The sequence below is a fragment of the Carassius gibelio genome, chromosome B13 (genome assembly GCF_023724105.1).
Source record: "Carassius gibelio isolate Cgi1373 ecotype wild population from Czech Republic chromosome B13, carGib1.2-hapl.c, whole genome shotgun sequence".
Classification (NCBI taxonomy): domain Eukaryota; kingdom Metazoa; phylum Chordata; class Actinopteri; order Cypriniformes; family Cyprinidae; genus Carassius; species Carassius gibelio.
This window is the reverse complement of record NC_068408.1, coordinates 2,096,673-2,124,518: the sequence shown is the minus strand read 5'-3', so window position 1 is coordinate 2,124,518 and position 27,846 is coordinate 2,096,673. Positions and strand designations below refer to the sequence as shown.

At 35.0% G+C, this 27,846-nt stretch overlaps 1 protein-coding gene across 1 annotated transcript in view; it reads right to left on the bottom strand.

Annotated features, from left to right (window-relative positions):
* The window catches only part of LOC127969947 (adhesion G protein-coupled receptor A3), a 96,054-nt gene extending 87,722 nt beyond the window's left edge, over window positions 1-8,332 (bottom strand). Inside the window, exon 1 of the mRNA XM_052572119.1 lies at window positions 7,754-8,332. Within this exon, the coding sequence (XP_052428079.1) occupies window positions 7,754-7,962 (209 nt within the window). The 5' untranslated portion in view covers window positions 7,963-8,332. The remainder of the gene's footprint in view (window positions 1-7,753) is intronic.
* Window positions 8,333-27,846: the final 19,514 nt, after the last annotated feature.

The following is a 27,846-nucleotide window of genomic DNA, read 5'->3' as shown; positions in this document are numbered from 1 at the left end:
ATATATATATATATATATATATATATATATATATTACTTTTTTTAATTAATCAATTATCTATTATTAATCATTTTTATTTACCGCTGTAATTGGCTTCAGTATGCAAAACCTTTTTGTAAATCAATGGTAGCATATTACCTATAAATTTTTTTATAATTAATATGATTAATGTTATATAATGCTATTTTAATTGGCTACTGATTCGAAATGCATGCACATACTGACCTATTGGTTAATCAACGAATTAACATATTACTTAACATATTAATTAACATATCATACAAGACTTCCTGGAGCACTGACATTAGTCTGGAGTAATGAGGTCATGCACTAATCATTTCCAGAAGAAAACCTGTTAAAATATCAGCGTTGTGTAGCGTGTGAAAGCTGTTGTGACAATGAGACATCTGCAGTGTGTGCGTGTGTGTGTGTGTGTGTGTGTCACGAGGTCGTTCGCCCCCACACCCCTGTTTCAGGCCTCTGTCTAACATCCAGGAAATGGCAGGCAAAACATAATTGTACATTTTGTAAACAGTGCATGCCGAAACTCCAGCGACCTTCCAACTTTCTATTTACAATATCAATTATGTTCTTCAAGGATAAGCAGAGAGAGAGAGAGAGAGAGGGACAAATTAAATATTGTCTTTCTCGGACCGCCGGAGCAAATGGTCTGTGTCATTGAGTGTGATTTAATCCAGCAGCTAAAGGTTATGAGTCCACACACACACACACACACACAGAAATACACATTTGCCAAAGCATGCATTAAAAGCACAGTGTGTGGGATAGAATTGCATATTTTAATGCATTGCATCTAACAAGCATTTCCTCACTAATGAATGAACCTGCAATTAAACACACTAAACTAAAAATGCAAAAACCACTGATTGCATCCTGTCTCTTTATGCAATAACGTTGATTATAATGCATACTGTTATACGGGCTGATATTACTGACACACTGTAACTGTGGAGGCTTGTTTCCACCATGCAATAAAAATATTAAAGAAAGGTAACTGCAACTCTTTTATCTCATAATTCAGAGCTGTGTTTAAACGATGCATATTCTGAAAAGCACTTAACAAACAAATCTTATTAGAGTTGACTATTTCTCATCAATCTGTAAGCAGTGAATTCTGATTCAAATTCAGTTAGCAATGAACCTGTATTTCATGATGAAAGCAGTGAGTGTTTGTTTGACATCCTTCACACACAGTTCTCCCTCGACGCTCAGAAGTCCTTCTGCGCTACTCTATTATCACAAGATCGAAAGAATAGAAATACGCTGAATTACGGCGGTCCACAGGCACCAATCACAATCTCAACTATCACAAACATCCCGAGCAGACGCCGCAATGATTTCCGACCTCCACGGCCCCAGTGTTTCTCTATAATATCAGGTTCCTAGGAGCAGCTAACCAAAATAACATATTTCATATCGACTAACGTTGACCTTGGACACGAAGCAGATTTAGCTGTGGAGATCCTGAAGGACGCCGGGCGGCTACACGCCACAATTACACCGAAACCGGTCTGAAACCAACAGCTGCATGAATGTAAAAACAACACAGATCCACAGAGCTTCAGACACATCTACAGCGAGACCAGGACTTTCTCTGAGATGCTTTAAAGTACTGTAGAAACATCACCAAATCACCAGAGTATTCCAGCACAGAAACACACACACGGCAGGTTCAGTGCCACACACATCGAGTTCTGTCCAGTTACACACAACCATAAAATCAATAACGAACAAGTTTCTGATCTGTAATGAGACCAACAACCTCCTGGAGATCTATAGTATAGTATAAAGCATCAGCACTCTACTCCAGAAACATGTCTGATTATTCTCAGTGTTGAACACAGTCGTGCTGCACAATATTTCTGTGGAAACAATGATACGGTAAATTTTTTTCTGGATTCACAGATTCACAGACACTTTCGATTCATTTAATGCATCCTTACTGAGTATAATTACGCTGTTTATATAACTATATACAGATGCATCTCAGTAAATTAGAGAGAAATTAATGAAAAGAACCAAAGACTTAAACTAGTTCAGTCTGTGTGCACTGAATTTATTTAAAACACGAGTTTCACAATTTGAGTCGAATTGCTGAAATAAATTAAGTTTTCCACGACTTCCAAATTTATAGAGAAGCACCTGTATATGTATATTAATTTTTTTATTTAATGCATTGAGCGGACGCTTTTATCCAAAGCAACTTACAGTGCATTCAGGCTAACATTTTTTACTTAACATATGTTCCCTGGGAATCGAACCCACAACCTTGTGCTGCTAATGCAATGCTCTATCACTGAGACACACGCACACACACACACACACACACACGCACACGCACACACACACACACACACACACACACACACACACGTTATTTTCTCATGATTTCTCAAGTAACTTAATTTAAGAACACTTCATTTCCCAGAATGCATTAAGTGTATTGAAATCCTAACTATAGCTATTTAGTAAACTGCTCATTCTGTCAATGCAAAATCTGATTCATCTTTCCATGTGGTGTGGCTCACTTTAGCATTTAAAGAGTTAAAGTACAGCCACAGTAAGTCTCAGATTCAACCTGCAATTTACAATCAGTGCTAATGATGTGGGCGTGTTTGTAGCATTAGCTGATTAGCATAATTCCATTAGCCTGTTATAACAACACCGATGCTGCTTCATTCTGAGCGATTCATTCTTTCACAGATGAAGCATGTGATCCATATCCATCTAAACCAGTGTGAAAACAGAGCCAGCTCAAGCTCTCAACACGCTCTCAGCTGCACACGTTTACACACGTCCACCAGATCACACAGAAGCGCTTCTATGATATTTAGGAGACGCTTTAAATAACCCCGGCGTTCAGCGGCCGGTGAGAGAGACCGCTGATGTGTTCTTGGCAGACGAGCTGTTTTCCTTCTTAACATTTCTAGGCAGTCGACGCTCCAGATGCACTCGGACACATTCTTGGGTTTCTGCACAGCACAGACGGATTCATTAGTGTTTAGAGTATTATTGGTTTACTGCTCCGTCTGAGACCTGACTGACCGCAAACGCTGAGATAAAACAATCCACAGTCTCTGCAAGATGATAAAAGACAAACCTGATGCTTTTCCAAAGGGTTTAAAGGAGCAGTCGTTCCAAACTGTGCTAACCTTGATACACGTATTCATTTATAACTAGAAAAATAATGCTCAGAAGTCTTGGATTTTTATTATTTTATTAAAAAATAATAAAAAATGGGGTCAGTTTTTATTTTTTCTATTATTTAATATTTTTATTCAGCAATTAACAACGCATTAAATTGATCAAAGGTGATTCTAGGTGAAGTTTTTTCATCTTATTTAAACATTTCTGAATCAGCTTGTTTTCTGAATAAATAAATAAATAAATAAAAATGTAAAACTTAACTTAAAGCAAAAAATAAAATAAAAATACCTGCCAATGGATAGAGTCAGAAAAGTTCAATGGGTAAACAAGTTCATTTTTTTCTGACTGCTGATATTTGTTTTAAGCAAAAACTCTCTTCATTTTGATGCATTTCTCAGGAGCCAACACTTAATATAATATTTTATGTCATTTTGATTTCATAATGTTTAAACATTTGTTTTGGAAAGCAATTCTTTTTTTTTATAAAACTTTTTTTGCAGTTTATAATGTTGCAAACGATTTTCTATTTCAAATAAATGCTGTTCTTTTGAGCTTACTGTTCATCTGTGAATCCTGAAACATAAAATGCATCACAGTTTCCACAGAAATATTGTGCAGCACAACTGTGTTCAACATTGATAATAATCAGAAATGTTTCTCGAGCAGTAAATCATCATATTATTATGATTTCTGAAGATCATGTGACACTGAAGACTGGAGGAATGATGCTGAAAATACAGCGGAGCATCACAGAAATACATTTTAACACAGATTCACATAAAAAAAGCAATTTGAAACTGTAGAAGAGACTTATTTAAAGAAGAAGAAGGAAAAAAACTTTTGTATGTGCACTACATTTTTTAATTTCCTAAACATTTTGGAACAACATGAAGGCGAGTAAATGATGAACTTTACACTGTGTCATCATCATCTAATGAGAGGAAATCTGCTCTGATTTCTGTGAATCCAGAGGAAACACACACACACTGACACAGAGTTTATAACTCAGTGTGTTTCCTCACTGTCTCGTGCTGAAGTACAGTGTGACATCACAGATATCTCCATCTGTTCCTCCACTGCACTGCAGATCTTCAGACTGTTATTTCACATTAATGATGACAGACAGCGTGTTTGACGGACGTCCTTCAGTGACTCTTTCCCAAAACTACTGTACACACAGAACATCGAGAGAGTTCAGTGAGAGACCAGACTGAAAACTGATGGAGTACTGTACAAAACCCACTGAACAGCTGATTATCTCACTGTATTTCAGAGCTACGTTTAACATTTAGAGCAATCCCTTCATCTTTCTGTCAAGCACACATGAACACGTGTGGTAAAATGTTTACGCCTGATTATTGAACTAAGTTATCTTTTGTACTAATACTGTCAAACACACAAGGTTTACATGTATACTCAGTTGGTTATGTCTAAAATGAACGTAAACAGTTGAGAGAAAAACATATATGTGCCTGTATATCAGATGTGTGAAGTTCTTAAAGGGACAGTACACCTATTAAACATGCATCCCATTACTGTCAGGGGATAGATTACCCCTAAAATTTCATTTCTGTCTTTATTTAATATATGTCACATTGTCCCAAACCTGTATTAATTTATTTAATGTGCTGAACACAGAAGAAGATATTTTGAAGAATGTGGGTAACCAAAACACTTGCTGGTCCACAGTTTGATAGTAGAAAAAAATACCCTAGAAGTCACAGTGAACCAGAAACTGTTCCTCAAAATAGCATTTAAGTTCAGAAGAAAGAAACTAATGGTGGTATAAAAATGAAACACTATATTATTATTATTATTAATGTGAACTATTCCTTTAACATTAATAAAAACAACAAAACACAGAGAGAAAAATCACTCACTGCTCTTGACTGAAGAAATGCAATACAGTTGCGTTAGGAATCAGTTTATATAGTGTTTTATTGTTATGTTTTATTATTTTTACATACAGTTTCTTGAATGCTCTTCTAAATACACCTGCTGTACCAGAAAATAAAGCAGCGTTTGTTTTATTTGTATATTATTATTGGTCAATTACTAATGGTAATGTATCATGGTTTCCACAAAATTTTCCGAAATGTACAATATCTTCACATAAAATATATATTTTTTAATAAATGCAGCCTTCGTGAGTTTTAGAGACTTTTCAAAAACATAAAACATTTAAAAATAATAATTATTATTACAGCAAGCTTTTGATCATTAGTGTATGTTTTAACCAGATAAGTTCATCTACTAACGAGTCTCTTTAGGATAAATAAACAGCAGGAGCTCAGATACGCCTCCTCTCGTCTCCTCAGACGTTTTTAGAGTAGTCCCTCGTTATCATCCTGCCATCGTTACTCCGTTAATCATCTTGAGACACAGACGGAGCAGATACTCATGTTTAATTCATTTCGTTTTATTCAGTAGGAAACCTCTTTTATGTGAATCGATTTAGGATGTTCTCCAGCGCACTTCTGTTTTATTTCGTCTTTAGAGTTGTGGGATTTTCATGCATTTTTGTAAATATTAAAAACATTAGGTTAGCTTTACTTTACTGCAGTTTCCAGGCTATTTAGAATAGAATAGAATAGAATAGAATAGAATAGAATAGAATAGAATGCTAGTATTAATTGTTCAGGTGCTGGCAAATAATGTTCTATTCACTTATTACTTGATTTTCGTTTTTGACAAAGGTTGGTGTAATATGATATTATATAATCAGTCATCGGTCATTGGAATCACATTTAGACATTTGTTTGATTTCTTCAAGACGAATAAAACATCCTTGTTCAGCTATTACTGATGTATTTGATGTCACTGAACACACGGGTGTACAGAAACTTCACAGCAACCTGACAAAATAAAAGTTCAGTTTTATTTGAAATTGTGAGAGCATAAAATACATTTTAAAATTTAAATAAAATAATTATAATTCATATAAATAATTAGGATAATCAATTGTAATAAAATAATTATTAAAATGTATGTGAATAAATCACACTATTATTTTTCCATGTTTTAATTTTAACAGTAAAACTCTTTTATACAGCACCAAAATAATATGTTTAATTTTCATTTGATTTAAAGATCAATTAAATTAACGTTCTGTCTTCATTTGATTATTAGAATTTGTGTATGAGAGAGAATTTCTGAGGAAGAAAAAACAAACAAACAAAAAAAAACTCACAGGACACTGTTATTGTAATAATAATAATAATAATAAGAATAATAATAAGTTGTTTTTATTAATACAATAAATTAAACATGTTTTTGATTATTAAAATTTTAGTTAACCATTGAAGTAGAATACAGAAAAAATTTACCAAAACAGAATTTGGTAAGAATAAATAAATAAATATTTGAGAAAACCATTAAATGTACTTTATTAGGGCCGAAACATTTTGTTTTATTTTCTTTGGTTAAACTTTTAATAAATTGTTGTAAGAAGTGTAAAAAGTAACTAGACATGATTCAGTATTATTTAAAGTGTATATAATAGAAAACTGTGAAAAAAATGAATTAAGTCTAATTAAAATAAATAAATAAATAAATATGAATTTGGGGAAAAAAAAGGATAAAACATTTCATAGGGCACTATTAAAAAAATAAATAAATAAAAAAAAAAATTAAAAAAAAACCTGACTTCAATATAATAACACTGGAAATGTTAAAATACAATTCAATTCCAGGTTTTGGCCAAAAAAAAAAACACAATCCACATCACCACTTTATGATGAGCAGAATTATAGTGCAGTGACCAAACTCTGAATTTACACTAATGTGATGTCTGGGAAGGATGACTTTATTCCTTGGATTAATCGCTTCTGCTCTCTCACTACGGATAAAAGCTTTTCCTTAATGAGTTAATGGAAATGTAAAAATCATTCTGCAGTATCTGAGGGCTTCGTCTCTGAGTTGTGCTCGAGACAAACTGAATACTGATGACAGGGCAAAAACACTGCATCAATGCACGATCATCCATCACAAACCACTTATGAAACTTCTGATCATAAAATATCATCAACTGAATCAATAATTTAAAAAAAAAAGGCCAGTGCTCACATTTTATTTTGCTGCATAAAGACACATATAAATCAATTATAAAAATAATAAAATATTACAATAAATGTATTTTAAATAAGTTTTTTCCAGTTTTCTCAGCCATTGTTGCTGCATGAAGATAATAAAATATTACTATATAATTATTTCAAATAAAAAAAATATATTATTCAAGTTTTCCCAGGCGTGACTACTGCATGAAGACAATAAAATATTTAAAAAATAATAATAATTTTAAATATAAATATTTTCTCCACTTTCCCTAGTCATGTTCACTGCAATAAGATAATAAATAAATAAATCACAAAAAGCAATTTATTATTGTAAAGTTGACTAGAACTTTTAATGAGTTTAATCCATGACTTTTATATGAAGAATTGACTGAATTTAATAATTTTCATGACTTCTCTGGGGTTTAAATGTTAAAATCCTCTGCCATTAATAACGAGAACATGAAATAAAATATTAACCCCATATTTACTGAAGTCACAGGGACAAGATCACTAAAGGAAAGTTACTCACAGAGACACCGTGGTGTTGGGTAACGAGCTGGGCTGCATGGTTTCCGTCAGGTCCGCATCATCACACACAACCTTCACGCGCACGCTCTGCCTGTTAAACTGCTTTGATCTCTCCGCGGTGCAGTGACAGCTGTCAATCATCCGCTCAGGACAGTATCTGCTGCCGCGCGCAACCGCGAGCGCCACGCACAGCGCGAGCAGCACGTTCATCGCGATCTGCTCTGTCACGTTACTTCCAGCCAATCTGGAATCAGATGAACGATCATCTCAAGGATGATCAAACACAGAGGACTAGAGGTCCCCAACCATCAGAGAAGATGCGTGGAACAAAACACAATACTCCCAGTTCAAAGCCAGTCCTGCATTATACTCCAGTTTAGATTAGGTTTGCATCCTCACTGCAAGTGCTTCTTAATCACTCTTAGTATCCGAAAGTGCAGGAAACTTCTGTCCCAGTGCGCTCCTCTGCGCATTTGCTCAGTTTGCGTGACTTTGCAGTGCGCGCTGCTGTCAACAGGTGAAGTAACTTCTAGCGCTGCGCGTCAAGTCTCACGCGTTCCTCCTCCAGGCGTCGCGTCCTATTACGCTGAAGGCCTGCCTTATGAATAACAATGACGCACCGTGACGTCTCTCAATAGCGTGACCTGATTGGCTGACAGCGGGCGCTGGTGGGCGGGAGAACTCTATGTGGCGACTGGCAGGTTCATGAATATTAATTAGCCTGATATTAATCTAGTCAACGTCAGCATGCCGTCATTAATATTCATGCACACTTTTTTCACCGTAGTAGGATTTAAAACTTTTCATTGGCTCAAAACTCCACATGACATGATTATTTATCCTAAAGAGGCCTGGAGATGTGAAATATTAACCATGCATAAATTAGATGATTTATTTTACCAAAAGACTACATCTATGGATTTAGAAAAAAAAAAAAAAAAAAAAAAAAAAATATATATATATATATATATATATATATATATATATATATATATATATATATATATATATACATAAGCACCTCAGCAATTTCTAGTTGGGTTTTGTCCCTTGTACAAAAGCTGTTCAATTTTCTTAGATGATGGGACTTGTAGTTTTCCTGTAAAGAAGAAGATAAATAAGAGGTTTTCTTCTAGAATTGTCTCTTTCTGTTACTAGGTTACTGTCTGAAAAAGCCGTCCACTACTTGCTTTGGTCACCAGGGACATGAAAGAGCAGAGTCATCTTGAAATTGCAATGAAATGCTTGACCTTTCTTCTCCAGGTGCATAAATGATCTTCTTTATCCCCTGACAAGCGTTCAGAAGATAAAAGGACAGAACATCAACACAATCCATCTGGACATAACACTGACTGAAGGATCACGCTCATTACATCCGGTTTACACAATTAACTCCTGAAGAAGTGTGTGTTTTGGAGAGAAAATACCATATAAGCACACACATTTTTTTAAAAAATGCTTATATGACACATGGAATTAAGTTCAAATGCTGTCGACTTTAACTTCACATTCAGAGGAGCAAGATTTTTGAGGTTTTCTTCCCACACGTCCAATCCAAACACTTAAAGTTGAAACTCTTTTCAAAACACATTAATGAATGAATCAAAACCCAGGGAATTATAAGCAAGAGAGATTCAGTATGTGTGCAAACATTTATTTAAGTTTAAATAAAATAATAATAATTCTGTCATAATTTACTCATCGTTCCAATCCCACGACTTTCTCTCTTCAGTGAAACATACTGTAAAATATGATATTTTAAACAATTTTCAAACGTCAAAGTTTATTTATGAAGCACTGTTTTTACAAACGTGTGTGTTAACAAAAGTGCTGTACAAGCATGAACAGGTTAATATGACAAATATGATAACAATGTTAAAAATATAATGACACTTTACAGAATAATGTAAAAAAAAAAATAGCATACTTTTTTTTCACTGGAGGAAGTGTGGATTATAGACTCTATGTGTTTGAGTTAAAATCATCTTAATGCTGGATGTGTCTCATCTTTTGTCTTCTCCAGATGTTCACTGATGCACTGGAGTGCTGTGGATTATTGGGATGTTTTTATCAGACTCTCATTCTGACGGCACCCATTCACTACAATTGATGCATTGATGAGACACTGATGCAATGCTACATTTCTACAAACCTGATGAAGAAACAAACTCATCCTGATCTCAGATGACCTATATAACTATATAACATCTGAAGCTGGTGCAGCTGCTTCTTCTCTCATAGAGCCGAGTCACTCTGAAAGGACTCTCATTATTTACACTGAAGGAGACGGAGAGAGCGAGAGACCAGTCCTGAGTCTCCAGTATTTCACTGCATGACATCCAAACATGAGGCAGCTCTTTTCCCTCACAATCTCTCATTTCTCTCCCTCCTTCTCTCTCTGGATCTCTGGGGAGCTGCAGGACATAAAAACACTGCAGGCTCGTGCGTTCCCTTCAGGTTTCTTCTGGAGGGCTTGTTTAGACAGATGTAGCTTCACCTCGGCGCTGGAACGAGACTCTTCCCTCGTGACACGCTCTGACATCATCATCTGAAATGATGAATCTCTGGATGGAGAATGAAAAGCAGGCGCGTCTCTGCTGTAATGAGAAGCAGCCTCTTGATACTGAGTAAATATTTTCTCAGTGGTAAAGAAAGAGCGTTCAAGCCTCCCTAAACACCAGAGCGATAAATAAACGCAGACTGTGAGTCGTGTCTCAGATTAAACACAGGTGGAGATTCACATCTGAGAAGCTGAAGCAGAAACTGCATCATCAAGAAGATTATGAACCGTTACCTGCATCCCACGACAAAATCAACACCCCTCAGCTGAAAAAATTGACTGATGATTTGTATAATTGGTCAAACAGTGACATTCATTTACACATGCATGCAACAATGTGTGTACTGCATATGCATGTGTGTGTGTGTGTGTGTGTGTGCATATATATTAGATTTTTATGTTTTAATTTTAGATTTACATCAATAAATCATTTATTTTCAGATTTATTTCAAATGTGATGAAATTCATTTAATTATTAGGTATGTATTATTTCATGAAGTTCTCTCACCCTGCGTTTCAAAATAAAAGAGCAATGTTTTGATGTGATATGTTTCTGTAAAGAAGGCTCTTGACTGAAGTCAGCTGCTGTTGTGATGTAAATCTTTACACATATTTGTGCATCTCAAATGTGTAGTTCACCTGGAAATTTATCTGTCAAACATAAAAGATGATATTCAGCACAATGCTCACATAGTTTTTCCTATACAATCAAATTAATAAAGCTCCAAAACAGACACAAAGCACCCCAGAAGTATCATAATGCAGTATATTATATGAGGACTTCAGAAGTCATATGACAGATTTGTGATGAACAGAACCAGATTTCTGTTTTTCACTCAAATTATTATCAGTTATGTGCTCAAATATGCAATCGTGATTTGTTAAAATACTGATTCCCAAACTTATCTGTCAGCCAAACTTCTAAGAGCTAAAATATTTCCTAGAAGTCCCACTGAGAAATTGAGTTAATATTTCAATGATTTATGACATATTTGCATGTTCATGGTTCTCTGATGTCAATTTTAATGGCCACATGACTCTCAGGTAATATATTAATACATTTTCATATATTTTTATTTTGTGTTTTATTTTATTTTTTATACTTTATATTATACTATATTTTAATATTATATATTTTATTTAACTATTTTTGTTTCGATTTTATGTAATAAATTCTTATTTAAAGCTGCGGTAGGGAACTTTTGACGCTCTAGCGGTTAATAAACAGAACTGCTTGCGTCTTGCGGAAGAATATCGTAGCCGGAACTACTTCTCTCTGTTTATGTCTATGAAGAATCACAAAGGTACTGGGTTACTCCGCCGCGGTACCCCCGAAGCAATCTAAAATAGTCCGAATATAAACACTTATTATAGGTGCACCCTAGTGATTCAGGACAAGCCAAAAACACGGTTTGGAAAATGGATTCATGGTGTACTCGCTTATTATGTTCATTTTTCTACATTTTGAACACAAACAAAGTTACGGACCGCAGCTCTGATTGGTTGTTTTTTACCGGGAGCGATGAGTTTATGCAAATGGCAATAGGACACTGGGAGGAGCCAGAGGAGCTTGATTTTTTCACAGATTATCTGTCTCATATTCTACTGTCAGGACATAATGACAGGTTTAACAAATATGTAAAAAAAATATTTTTTTTTACAAAAGTTCCCTACAGCACCTTTAACATTCAATCATTTTACACATTTACATGTTTACTGAAGGCGGTTGATGGTTTGTTGTTTATTTATTACTGGTGGGTAAACAAATAAAACAAATAAAAGTACGCAGTTCATCACATTAAGTATTTAAGTATAAACTGAAGATTATTGGAGCATTTTTTTACAAGGAAAAACTGCAAATTAAAATGTCATGTTTAAATCAATATGTTACTTGATGATTCTTCTGAAATTTACTCACAATTTCTGAGTGAAAAATTCAGTGCATGCTTCATTGTAATAAAATGAACACTCATTAAAAAATAAACTTTTTCAGCATATATTTCAGCAGCAGTTATTCCAGTCTTAATCATACTGATCTTTTCCTGAATAATTGTTTCTCTTTTTATTATTTTTATTTGTGAGTCACTTTAGATAAAGTGAAGCAAACAATTCAAATAAAAAACACATACAATCCTGCTGAATAAAAGTTCTGCGGTGACTTATTTTACTTCAGTGGCCTTGATTATTCACTTTGGATGTTTCTTCATACTAAAGACACCTTCACAAAAATAAGAGGAGCTACTGTCTTGAACTAATAATTTCCTCTCTTTTCAGAATGATTTTTTATTTTATTTTTATTATAACACACTGTAGAAGCGTCATGTGTGTTGAGTGTTTGCTCTGGTGTGTGTCGTGAGCGTTCACACACACAGCTGCAGTCTGTCACTGAACAGAAACCACAAGAGTCTGACCTGAACACAGCTGGCCTCGCAATCCCATAATGCAGCGCTGCTACTATAGACCTGCAGTCACACACACACACACACAAACACACACACACACACACACACACACACACACACACACACACACACACACACAAGCTGGAGGCCCAGTGGCTCTAGAGCACACTGTAATAACCAGAGTGTGTGAGAAATGTGCAAACCTGCAGAGCTGGAGGAAGAGTAACTCTAGTGTGTGTGTGTGTGTGTGTGTGTGTGTGTGTGTGTTTGCTGAAATACACACCTGCTGGACCACCAGAGCAACACACCTGCTTCAACACACCTGCAAGATGGTCACAACTAACACACAGCACCAAATATAATACAAACCAGCTCTGGACAGTAAATAAACGTGTAATTGAATGTAAATGTAATATTTTTAGCAGCTCTTCCAGTCTTCTGCTAGTATTGCTATCTTCTGTGGATTCATTGTTTCTTGTTCTGTTTGAGTCACTTTAGATAAAAGCATGTACATTTAGATTTTAAAAATACACAATAAACAACAACATCAAAACAACAACCTGCTGAATAAAAATTATATGACACTTCCTTTCTCTTGAAAAAAAAATAATAATAATAATAATTTTAAAGTAGACAAATGTAAAGTGATAATGTTCACTTTGGACGGTTCTACCAGCAGAAAAACTGTCCCATTAACCAGAACAAACCTGCAGTGATGTCTGCCGTTTTCATCCTCTCCGCTCCGAAACAGAGACTGAATCATTTCATACACTGCATACTTTTATTTAACCTGAAGAGGAAAAATAATCATAAACACATTGGTTTGTATCGCAGATCATTTCACAGTTTACTGCCCCTTGTTATTTTTCCAATTAATCACCTATAGCGGCTAATGAATGAGAAGAAAACAGCTCATGATGAAGCCTCAGATCATCTATTTCTGCAGTATATAGTGTGTACAAGAGCCCAAAACACACAGTATCCCATAATGCACTGCTTTCCTGTCCGTTCTGACTCCGGCACACAGAGGCATTATGGGTCGTCAGTCAGCTGCCAGTTCACAGCCGAAGGGAAGACTTCATTTAGATGATGTCTGTGTGAATAAAACTCAGTGTGTGGATCACTCGTTCATATTTATTCATTTGACACAAAAACACTTGAATAAGGAAGAAAAATAATCAAATATAGCAGCGATGCAAGTTTGATTTTTGATAAAGTGATTCAGTTCTGAGTCTGTCATGTGCATTTAAATGCATATACCAATCTAGTCTAATTTAAAACTGCTGCAAGTGACTTTTTAAGAAAAAAATATGCATAAAATATCACCATTAGCTGAGAGATAGACTGAAATTGCTTCGCTAACACTGAAGGACAAATCAGGGACAACCTATCACTGAAAATTACTTCAAAATCACTTTATATTTGAGCAAATAAATGCAACTTTGGAGACCAGAACAGACTTCATTAATACATTTAAAAACCATGTATATTTTATCTATATATGCAACTTCATTAAAACTACATATATACACAAAATCTGTATGCTAATATGTTAACTCTTCTTGTGTGTTTCTTCAATCCCTCTTTAGTTTTAGCTTGTATAGATTAGGTTTGAAACTTTAAACTGCACGCATCTTTGTGTTATCGCCTCACAAGATGAAACGTTTGCAGTATTTCTCATTTGTAAGTCGATAAAAGCGTCTGCTAAATGAATAACTGTAAAATGCTGCCCAGCAGGGACTGGAAGAGGTGGATCCTTTAAGGAATTGATCCATTTAAATGAACTTTCCCAACAAACTGACTTTGAAATGAAACAGAAAAAACTGTGAGGAGAGAGTTAGTTCATTATAATGGGTCTGAAATTGTTTCTGTAGAGCATAATTAACCTTAATGCAATGCAAGTCACTTTAAATGAAAACTGCTAATTAGTAAATGTTTCAAATGTAGCTTACACACACTGCAAGAAAGTATTTTTGACTTGTTTTTCAGTTCAAATACCTAAATATTCTTAAATTAAGATATACTTACCTGAAACACCAAAAGACTATAGTTATAACATCTTGTCATTGTGTTTCTCTTTCCTGTTCCTCTTTGTAATAACACAACAGTAAACGTCCCGAGCAGCAGCTCAATGTCAGGAATAAAGCCGAGGGTCACAGTTTGGCTGGACGCCATGCACTCATTAGAAAGTCTAAAGTAGGCTGTTTAAAAATAGCATTCATTTCCATACCTGCATCATTTCAGACTCACAAAATCTGCATTCAGCTGTATATACAGTAATGCATCGAAACATTTTGTTGCATGCACATTTATTGCACGAGGTGTTATGTATTTGCAGCATTCACTGATGCTTTCACAAACTCTAAACGTGTTTATATTTAGATCGGTGTGCATGGGCTTTTAGTGCACTGTCATTCTTCATCGGGGTCACGCAGCCGTACACAAACACACGGCATGCTGGGATATTTTTATCAGGAGACATGCTTTTTGTCAGAGTGCTTCTTTCTTGAGCACTTTCGCTTTTACAGAAGAACAGACAAAAGCTTTGGATGAACGAGAGAGGGGTAACTGTATGTGAATGGGTTTGATCCGAAACCTAACGAGCTGCTTACATAGACAGCAACCGACTTCTGTTCAAAAGTATAGGCTACTTTTATTTAGCAAGGATGCACAAAATTGATCAAAAGTGACAGTTAATGTTACAAAAGATTTCTATTTCTAATAAATGCTGTTCTTCTGAACTTTGTTATTCATCTGTGAATCCAGAAAAAATTAAATGCATCACAGTTTCCACAGAAATATTGAGCAGCACAACTGTGTTCAACACTGATAATAATCAGAAATGTTTCTTGAGCAGTAAATCATCATATTATTCTGATTTCTGAAGATCATGTGACACTGAAGACTGGAAGAATGATGCTGAAAATACAGCGGAGCATCACAGAAATAAATTACACTTTAACACAAATTCACACAGAAAACAGCGGTTTTACATTAGAATAATATTTCCCAATTTTAATTTTGATCAAATAAATGCAAATCTTTTTTGAGCAGTAGAGACTTATTTACAAAAACATTAAAACATCTCACAGACCCAGTGTATTTATAATCAACATTTGAAAGTTGAAACAACATACTTTTCATACCTTAAAATCAGTAAATGTTATGAAATTAGAGAACTAAGACAATAGAGTTCAGTGCGTGATTTGGGGATCGCGAATAATTTGAATCAGTTCGGGAGTTCGTAGTGGGATCGCGAATCATTTGAGTCAGTTTGGGATTTCTGACCGGGATTCGCGAATCAATTGAGTCAGTTCGGGAGTTCAAAGCGGGATTGCGAATCATTTGAATCAATTCGAGAGTTCGGAGCGGGTTCGCGAATCATTTTGAGTCAGTTCGGGGATCGCGAATCATTTGAGTCAGTTCGGGAGTTCAAAGCGGGTTCGCGAATCAACGCGCATCATCACGTCGACACGGAATTAGATCTGGCTTTTGTTCACACAGTGCTCATCCCGGGTCGAACCCCGCAATGTTACTAGGTCCCCGACCCCGGTACAATGTGGTAATCGATTCCGGGACGTGGTTGCTTTCACACAGAAGGCGACCAGGCAATGTTCCGGTAATATTGCGCTTTTGTGGCACTGTTTTGACGTGGGGGCGGAGTCAAGGGGACGGGGGCGTCATGATGAGCAGAGACTTTCGAGTGGATCGTTTCTTTTTATTCAATAGCATTAAAACATTCATGTTTTCATTTTATTTACTTTATTAACAAATGTATGTGTATTAGCAGCGTTTGCTTAAGTTAAAGAAGTTGTTACTGTGAACATCTGCTGTTTATTTCTCTCGATGTGCAACACTTTTATAGCATTAAAATGTGTATTGTTTCATTTGGTTAACTGCAAATAATTTTTTTAAATCTCTTAAAGCTGCAGTAGGGAACTTTTGTAAAACTATATTTTTTTACATATTTATTAAACCTGTCATTATGTCCTGACAGTAGAATATGAGACGGATAATCTGTGTAAAAATCAAACTCCTCTGGCTCCTCCCAGTGTCCTATTGCCATTTGCAGAAAGCCATCACTCCCGGTAAAAAACAACCAATCAGAGCTGCGGTCCGTAACTTTGTTTGTGTTTAAAATGTAGAAAAATGTATATAATAAGCGAGTACACCATGAATCCATTTTCCAAACCGTGTTTTTAGCTTGTCCTGAATCACTAGGGTGCACCTATAATAAGTGTTTATATTCAGACTATTTTAGATTGCTTCGGGGGTACCGCGGCGGAGAAACCCAGTACCTTTGTGATTCTTCATAGACATAAACAGAGAGAAGTAGTTCCGGCTACGATGTTCTTCCGCAAGACGCAAGCAGTTCTGTTTATTAACCGCTAGAGCGTCAAAAGTTCCCTACCGCAGCTTTAACTTGTGGGAGGACACCAGCGCACAGTGTTCTTTGCTCACATTAGATCAGAGTTACTGCTAGTTTTAATGTAAAATAATGCAATTCACTTCATAAACTATAACTTCATCATTATCACATTATCACACATAATTAAAGTTTCATATCGATCGCGAATTCGTTTTTCATTTACAAAACTACTGGCAGAAATTAATAAATGATATTCATTGTAAGATATTATTTTTTTAAATCGACTCTTTTTGGTTTAGTTTTGCCACAAGGTATTAATTCTTGGGAACATGATAATGTCATGGCCACGGGTTCAATGAATCAGGGTGACCAGAGCAACCTGAGATTATCAGAGATTGATAAAATATTCATGTTAACAACATCTTTAACTTGAGCAAATGCTGCTAATACACATACATTTGTTAATAAAGTAAATAAAAAGAAAACATTAATGTTTTAATGCTATTGAATAAAAATAAACGATCCACTTGACAGTCTCTGCTCATCATGACAGGACCTGGATCAGTGAGCTGCGTCTCGGTCCGATGACGTCACTTCCAGGGAGGCATGTTGAACACGCCCCCGTCCCTTGACTCCGCCCCCACGTCAAAACAGGGCCACAAAGAGAGACGTGCAGAAAAGTAAAGCGCAAAGGAAAAATGGTATCGCAAGCTCAAACTAGGCTGACACACAAAATAAAAGCAACATTGCAAATAAATTAATAGATATGGCATGTAAAATAATGTACTGCGATATAATTGCTTCTGCGCTGTTTCATTTATGTTTTGCCATTCTTAATTTTTGTTTGCAAAAAGCTAATTTATTTTCCTCAATACTTTAATTTTCGTTTGGAAAACTTTACTTTCTTTAGCAAAACGTAATTTTTTTGCATATATATACAGCGTTATTTGACTCCATAGAATGATCACAAAATTCAAGATATGAATGAATGAATGAATTAATGAATGAATAATAGCCTAAAGAACCTTAGTGCCAAAAGTGTTCTTTCTTGTCATTATAGAACCTTTTTAGCATAAAATGTTCTTTGGAGTTGAGTAAAGAACCCTATGGTTCTATATAGAACCCCAATGAACCCTTATTTGTAAGAGTGTGTTGTCATAACATTAATAATCTTTATATTACCAAACTGCAGGGAGAGGAAGAGTAGATATAAGTCATGATCTGCAAGATTAACCACAATCTGATGTGATCCGACCACCTCAGAGAAAACCAGTGTTGAGCTGCTGCAAGAGATTTTGAAGCACAGCAGCTGTGGTCAAAGAGTTCTCGTGTGTTCTGATTGGTGGATGATGATGATGAGTGGATAAAGACTACAGCAATCAAATAGTGAGAGAGTGATCTGCTCATCGAATCATTTGAGTCAGTTCGGGAGTTCAAAGCGGGATCCCGAATCATTTGAGTCATTTTGGGGATCGCGAATCATTTGAGTCTGTTCGGGAGTTCATAGCGGGTGCGCGAATCATTTGAGTCAGTTCGGGAGTTCATAGCGGGTGCGCGAATCATTTGAGTCAGTTCGGGAGTTCGTAGCGGGTTCGCGAATCATTTGAGTCAGTTCGGGAGTTCATAGCGGGTGCGCGAATCATTTGAGTCTGTTCGGGAGTTCATAGCGGGTGCGCGAATCATTTGAGTCAGTTCGGGAGTTCATAGCGGGTGCGCGAATCATTTGAGTCAGTTCGGGAGTTCGTAGCCGGTGCGCGAATCATTTGAGTCAGTTCGGGAGTTCGTAGCGGGTTCGCGAATCATTTGAGTCAGTTCGGGAGTTCAAAGGAGTCACAAATGGGTTCTAATAACTGGGGCCAAGGTGGGACACATACAAAACCCTTATGGGGCCCAGGGTGATTACACTAGACCCACAAATGGCCCTTATATGGGGTTTTAGTGGGACTACAGTGGGTCAGAACTGGGCCCCATTTATATTTCTTTATTAATTACTCTGGATAAAGTTAATGTGCTAATATGCAATAAAACTAAATTAAAATGTTATATTTACTTAAAAAATTGGTGCTTGATACATTTTAAATTACATGTTAAAATATTTCAAACGTGAAGAAAATGACTTCAACTTAGAATCTCTAAATCAAGTTTTTTTATTGGGTAAAACGAAATAAAACAAAACAAGATAAAAACTGGATAAAAATACGGTAACACTTTCTATGAAGCCCATATTTATAATACATTATAAGGGTACTCTTAAGGCATTATAATGAATGCATAATGTATTATAAAAAAAAAAACGTATAATATGTTATATCAACTCATGAATAATCATAACAATTATAATACATCATAATACAATACATAATATTATTCATCATAGTTTTAAGTTTAAGAGTATGATTATTTATAACACAATGAACACCATCTTCAATCTACTAAATATAAAGTATAATGAACTGTATCATAAGTTGACGTACTTGCAAAGACACTTACTGTACATCTGTTGGTTGACCATCAAAATAAAGTGTTAGCATATTATTTACAGTAGCAGACATACTAATACTCTAATGACCGCTAGTTGATATCGTTGCAGACTTACTCAACAGCCGTCTAAGGGGTACCATCAAAATAATCAAACTGATATAAAAAAAAAAAAAAAAAAAAAAAAAAAAAAAAGCAATTGTGTCTTGTTACAAATTCTTCTGATCTGATATCTGATCTTATGGCTGTTTGAGTGAAAACATTTTTTTAATTATTATTATTATTATTACTACTACTTATAAGTGGTCTTTGAGTGCTTTAAGTAAAGTAGCATCAGAAAAATGGCAAGATATGAGACTTATAATACATTATAACTATGAGAAATATACCGTAATCCATTGTAAAAGTGGATGCAATGTGTTCATTGTGTTATAAATAATCATACTCTTAAAAGCTATAACCACAAAAAGTAAATATATTAAATCTGTTCTTATGAATATTCATGAGATGATCCAACATTTTATAAGTTGTATTATAATGCATTCCTTATAATGCTTTAAGAATATCCTTATAATGTATAATATGGGCTTCATAGAAAGTGTTAATACAAAAATACTTGAACAGAACAGGATGAAATGGTATTATTCCTGGGCCTGTGCAGACTTCTCAGCTTCATACCTAAAAAAACAGTAAAGAAAGAAAAACAGAAAAGGCAATTATTTTAAAATACTACTAAAACATTTACAAAAGCATTAAAAAGCATGCTTGGTTATAATTAAGTTGTGCCAGTGCTTCATATTTTTGCCCAAGTTATACTACTAAAGGTAATATGAACAAGTTAAAAGTGACACTATTCAGTATAGAAATGTAATTTTAAAAGTACTATTATTTTATTATATATTCAATAACACAAATTATTGCTTCACACCAACAGCTTTATTCATGATTCATCTTTTATTTTTCAGAGCTCAACTTTAACAACACAGAATTACCAGAATATTTACCATATTTCATCAATGAACATATAGCCTACAAGTTAAATCATAGATAACACATTGTGCCAGTGGAAAATAAATGGTGTAAATATAAAAATAAAGTTTGAAGAGTTCATTTAAAAGGTATAAGTTAAAGTTAATTTAACTTATGTATGGAGTATGGAGCGTGAATCATTTGAACTAGTTTGGGAGTTCGGAACGGGATCGCGAATCATTTGAATCAGTTCGAGAGTTCGCGAATCATTTGAGTCAGTTTGGGAGTTCGGAGCGGGTTCGCGAATCATTTGAGTCAGTTCGAGAGTTCGCGAATCATTTGAGTCAGTTCGGGAGTTCGGAGCGGGTTCGCGAATCATTTGAATCAGTTCGAGAGTTCGGAGCGGGTTCGCAAATCATTTGAGTCAGTTCGAGAGTTCGCGAATCATTTGAGTCAGTTTGGGAGTTCAAAGCGGGTTCGCGAATCATTTGAGTCAGTTTGGGGATCGCGAATCATTTGAATCAGTTCGAGAGTTCGTAGCGGGATCGCGAATCATTTGACTCAGTTTGGGAATCGCGAATCATTTGAGTCCGTTCGGGAGTTCAAAGCGGTTCGCGAATCATTTGAGTCTGTTTGGGGATCGTGAATCATAGCTCTATATGGATAGGCATTTTTAACTAATTTAGTAGCTAGTTCTTATTACGTTTTCCAAGCATGTTTAGGTGTGATATGTGAATTTGTATTTTTTGTTTTAATGATGTGCCTTTTAACAGTATCAAGTATATTCAACAACTAGGGTAATGTAAAGTTACATGATTAAGTCATACTAGTGCGTGTGTGTATTTTGAGTGCGTTCTTTCACTGCATTATTCGGTGTATTCAAATGCATTTATGAATGCATGTGAATGATCACAAAATTCAAGATATAAGGGTTAGAAAATTTATATATTTCATTTTATGTAGTTAATCAATATCACACAAAGAGTGCCATTTCAGTTTTTCTCCAAAAATCAGCATGATTAAAATGTGATATTAAGTTACTACAAACAATAATTTAATTACAAATACAAAATGTTGCAGAATAATGTAATATATGAATAAATAATAATCTAAATAACCTTTGTGCCAAAAGTGTTCTTTCTTGTCATTATAGAACCTTTTTAGCATAAAATGTTCTTTGGAGTTGAGTAAAGAACCCTATGGTTCTATATAGAACCCCAATGAACCCTTTTTTTCTAAGAGTGTGTTGTCATAACGTTCACCTTGGAGATTGAAAATGTTTCTTTTTTGAGACTCCAGGAGCCCAAATTCAGACCCAGAACAATAAAAACCACAGAAGAGGTTGTAGTTCAAAGGAGGAATCTTTATATTAACAAACTGCAGGGAGAGGAAGCAAAGCAATCGGCGTGCGGAAACTCGACAACAGTCTGTCTGTGCCATCTTTGTGTACTGTTGATTTAAACACTCAACTTAAACACTCTCTGTCCTGTCAGGTATTTTGTCTTCTGGTGGTTTGATAAAAAAAAAAAAAAAAACCTCTAGGATGTGACTATCTTACCTGGGGCGCTTAAAAGTAATTTAAAGTTGAGCTGGAGTGAGTGTCTTTCTCTGCTCTTGGTCTAAGCTCAACCTGAATAAACAAATTATGAAATGGATTTAAAAAAAAAAACAGGTTTTATTCCAAGATAGCATGGAATAGATTATATAATACGCTGTTATAACAGTAACAGTTATAACCTCGTCATGACGTTACCAACATTTTTAAAAGTAAAATAACAAAATATTTCTTAATATTAGCTACCGCATGTGACATTTTACAGCTAAAATGTTGAAGTTTAGCTGTTTTAACTACTGTAATCATTACAAATGTAGCAACCTGAATATCACTTCCTAACATCATCCCTAGCAAGTAACTCTTTCTCCTCTCATGTTCCATACTTACTGTATTTTCCGGACTATAAGTCACACTTTTTTTTCATAGTTTGGCTGGTCCTGCGACTTATAGTCAGGTGCAACTTATTTATCAAAATTAATTTGATATCAACCGAGAGAAAAGAACCAAGAGAAAACATTACCGTCTCCAGCCGCAAGAGGGCGCTCTATGTTGCTCGGTGCTCCTGTAGCGCCCTCTCGCGGCTGGAGACGGTAATGCTCTCTCTTGGTTCTTGGTTCTAAATAAATGCGACTTACAATCCAGTGTGATTTATTTGTTTTTTCCTGTCATGACGTATTTTTGGACTGATGCGACTTATACTAAGGTGTGACTTATAGTCTGAATGAGGTGATGACTGCGTGCGTGGTGGGTGGTGGGCCGGCCTGCCCCTGTATGTAGGGCACTCACTAGGTCTTGGACCGGAGGCTGTGCTTGTGATTTACACAACATGAGTAAGTGCTGATAAACTATAACATCAGTTTGCCTTCATCTATAAATATTTAATCTGTCCGTCACTTTTAAAATAGTGCTTCCGCTCTGTGAATTACATGATGTTCAGATGGAAGAGTAAACACACATCTGTTACTAAACATCTATTACACATCTCCAGAGCTGCTCTGAATTCAGATGAACATCTCAAACTAAATCACTGACTGTAGAGATGTTCCCCGCTGTGCCTCCAGCAAAGTGAACACGATCACACTCCTTCCGGTCTCATGTGTTTATACTGTGTGTGAAAGAGCTGAATATTTAATGAGCTTTAAGAACCGCCCATTTAAACGGGAGGAATTTTCAAGCAGCCAATCAGAGCTTGTGTGGCTTTTTCATGAGGTTTAGGGGCGGGAACATAAAACTATATAAATAGTTATTGATTTTAGCAGAATAAATGCAGCAATACAGCATGATTTAGAAAGTACCATCTAAAGACACCTTGATAATAATCAGAAATGTTTCTTGAGCAGTAAATCATCATATTATTCTGATTTCTGAAGATCATGTGACACTGAAGACTGGAGGAATGATGCTGAAAATACGTATACATTACACTTTAACACAGATTCACACAGAAAACTGTTAAAATTATAATAATATTTCCCAATTTTACTGTATTTTTAATTAAATAAACGCAGCCTTGGTGAGCATCTCTATTGAAGCACAACGACCACAAGAGGTCAAAGGTCAAACCATGCAGACAGTATGAGAGGTCACCAAAAGGTCGCAGTATTAAACAAGAGTCTGGCAAAAAAAAAAAAAGTCAAGTCTAGTCAAAAGAAAGCTGAAAGTTTGATGAATTAAATCATTAAAATGTTATTATTATTTTTATAAATATCAATATTATTGTATTATTTTATACATTGTGTTATAATATTATTATTATCATGATCATTTCATCATTTAATGCTGAATTATTATTATTATTATTATTTAAAATCAAAGTGTTATTTATATTATTATTAATTCATTAATATAATCAATATATAATTATTGTTGTTGATATTATTATAATCATTGACCCATGCACAGTGCAGCATTTCTCAGTATAATGAGTGAATCTGCATCTTCAGGTGTTTGAAACAGCAGCACAGCTGGATCCTGAGGCATACGCTTCATAATCCACACATGTGTCCAATAATCCAAACACGGCGTTTAAGCAGCTTAAAATGTTGAGGGATGTTTTTTTGTGGTGTTTCTCATCGTCTGAGTGACTGCAGCATGTACAGGACAATCATGTTTCATAACCGCTTCACTGAGGCCTGAGTGAACAGCGCCACCTGCTGGCCGCAGCAAACACTGAGTCTGGATGAATGTGTCTGTGTTAGTGAGGTTAATTATCTGCTGATTTCATTTCCTGACCTGACTGCCGTCCAGAAACACATTTAAGCGCTTTAGCTGCTTTTCATTTAGTCCCACAGTGATCTGAACAGACTAAACATGATCTGCTGTTATCATCAGACGTGCAAAACCAACCAGAAAACAAACTTTACATTTTACATTATTTAAACTTTTTCATACTTTTTTTACTTAATTTTTTTTGTTTGGTTTAAGTTTTTATCTAATTAAATTTTATGCTGTTTTATTTTATTTTTTTCATTTTAGTTAATGATAATAATATTAATAATCTTTTTTTTTTTTTTACTTTTAGTTAGCAATGTTACATTCAAATTAAACACATTTTATTCATTTTTTTATTTTAAATAGTTTTTCGGTTTAATAACAGTTAAGAATGCTTTTTAATTTTTAAATTAATTGTATGAAAATTATAAGCAGTATCTTGCAAAATAATAATAATAAATGTATATATGTGTTATTATTTCTCATAAAACGATCTGAGCTGATTTCTATATTCTCTGTACAGCTCTGTAAATCCCCGAGTAATTAAAGAACAGTCCCTATACCCACACTAATGATAAACACCATCAGTATCATCTGTCTTTATTCATTTCAGCGATGCTCACTGACAGATTCATAATTAAAATCCAGTAGAGGAATGTTTCTTCAGGTGATGTTTGTCTACAATGTAATTAGGACATCAGTAAATATCAACACTGAAGAGTTTCTGCTCATTGTCTGGATGGTTATTCAATCTGTTAGTGTTTAATTAGGCCTAATGAGAGAATCTGCAGTCATGTTCATCCCATTACAGTACACTGACACACACACACACACACACACACACACACACACACACACAGTTGATATAATGCTTTAAACTAGTTTATTTCATTAAAATACACATTTATTTAATCTTATGTTCTACTTTTGACTGTCCATAATAACAGTGTAGCTCCAGCAGGTGCTTGTGAGCCAGTTCCTGACCTTTGACCTTACCATTCCTGAAGAGGTCAGAGGTCAAGCCGTAGGTCAGCTGCATGCACACTGTAATGCAATGTTGAAATCACAAACAAAGGCTTGAGAAAATGAATATCATCATACACAATAAACTGTTGCCCACTTCAAGCTTGATGAAGAATAAAAGCAAACGAACAATTGCTAGAGGCTCTCTGAACAAACACTCAGATAATTTGTCGAATTAAGCGTTCATGTATATTTATACAAAGTGCAAGCATTCTTTGCTCACCGATGACTGACGCACAAAATAAATTGTTTTCTGGTTGTTTAGTGGTTTAATATTCATCTGAATAGAGCAACTGTGGCATGGTTGACACAAAAAAGACTTGCTTTTTCTTCTCGTAGACTTGTTAAAATATGAAGACGAGCTTATTATAGCGCTGTCAAGATCTTCTCCTGACCGTGACACAGAGGTGTATGATCTTTAATGATTTATTGTATGTGAAACTTTCATCCATTATTGAGCCACACTTTCATCTGGAAGGAAAACATCACTCACAGACTCTTATGTATGTATTTTTTATTTGAATTATTATTTTTAGTGTCATTATTAGTATAAGCTTACAGTAAGTACACATCAAGTAAACATGCAATATTTTACAGTTGTTCTTTAATTCCGCTCCATCATCTTTAATGGGAACTGAAGGGAACTATATAAATAATGGGAGAGTAACCCCAAAACATGGACAGCCTTGCCATCAAATACGAGTCAGTTTGCAGGTTAGAATTGTAATAGAAGAGCTAAACAAACAGGTTATTGTGGTCTGTTTTAGGTGGACTTCTAGATATAATGAAGTCTGTGGCACTGTTATCATTAGTCTCTCAATGTCTTATTCACTGGAACAGAGATTATTTATCAGAAATGCATGAAGATTTCACATAGAGTGTGTTTTAATGTTGGTGTAAATATCATTAAACCTTACAGGGATGCTAATAATAATCTAAATTGACGTCTCATACAATGGGAATCATTAAATTAATTCTAAATATGCATCAGTGTTATTTTTGTAACAATGAGATACTATTATATTTTTTATAATATTCAGAATACATTTTTATGTTTAGTTTTTATTTTAGCTAAATTTTATAGATTTGTTATTGTTTTGTATCTACAGTTTTTGTTTATTTTATTACATTTTGTTTTTATTTGAGTTATTTTAGGACATCAAGGTATGTCAAAAACTAAATGAAAATGAAAAATGTGCTGAAATAAATTTATTTTTATTTTACTTTTTCAAGTAATTAAATTATTTTTTCTTTTTTACAATGTTTTTAGCTTTAGTTAAAGGCAATACGCCTATAGCATAAACAGTAAATGCCTAGTTATTGCATTAATTCTCAATTTGGCAAATTAAAAACAACCTAGAATAGAAGAAGTCCCATAAATATAAACACAAAGAAGTCCCATAAATATAAATTTACATGTCAATATTAATGTGTTATTACACTAAATATTATCTTAAAGTTGTAAGAAACATGCATTAAATTGAAAATCAAGCACTTTGTAGGTTTATATTTTGAACGGAAGGCATTCGAAGTGAAATTAAGGATCCGACTGCATGCCCTCAAAACATCTAAATGAAGCCAAATAAGTCACAAAAAAGGCAGATCCATTTGAACATCAACAATCTCAAATGAAAAACAGAACGGAAAATCCATCCATTCATCTGATCACTATATTAAATACTAATACAAACCCAATTGTAAATAAAAGATGAGCATTCACAGCTTAGAAAAGAGATCTGGATCATGTCAGAAGTGGGAAATAGTAGGGCACTGTCTGTGCTTATTTCACCTGTTTTAAACCAAGCAAAAGTGTAATTTTATATAATCCATCAGTTTAATACTATTGTTAAAACCTTAACCCAAAGTGTTCAATCCAGTTTAGCATGGGCCGACTAGCGCTTTAAATCGCAGATGCAAATCCCAAAGAAATTCAATGTATTCCAGATAGTTTAGCATCAGTCACACATGCAGTCCGTGGCCTTTGGTTCGGTCCGTATCCATCCCTTACAGAGTCCACATACACCTCCGAGTCATTAAAGCCAAGTCCATAAAGAGTTTAAACGGCCCCTGCGATCCACTGATCCCTTAATGTGCAAGAAAGTGGCCGAGACCGGAGGATTTATGGATGCAATAAATGGGGAGCGATGGCTTCCGTCTGCCCTTAACACCGCTACTTTAAACTCGAGAACTACACATACGTGAGGAAGACACTTTAGAGGCTTTACAGTGTGTAAAACACAGACATGAGTGAAGGAAAACAGACTGTGATGGACTAAAGGAGAGGAGTTGGTGTGCTTAAAGGGACAGTTCACCTAAATATCACTATTTACTAGCCCTCATGTATCCAGCAGCGCTTCAATCTCATTCACACTTGTGCAGAATTCAAAAATGACATGTTGTGCCTGATTTAATGCCAACTAGGGCTGCAACACACTTATTTTGCTACTTGATAAAAAATGCACAGCAAAAATGACAGCCATGAGAAAGCAGCGGTTAAGAAAGCATCTGATTGTAGTGCATGTTTATT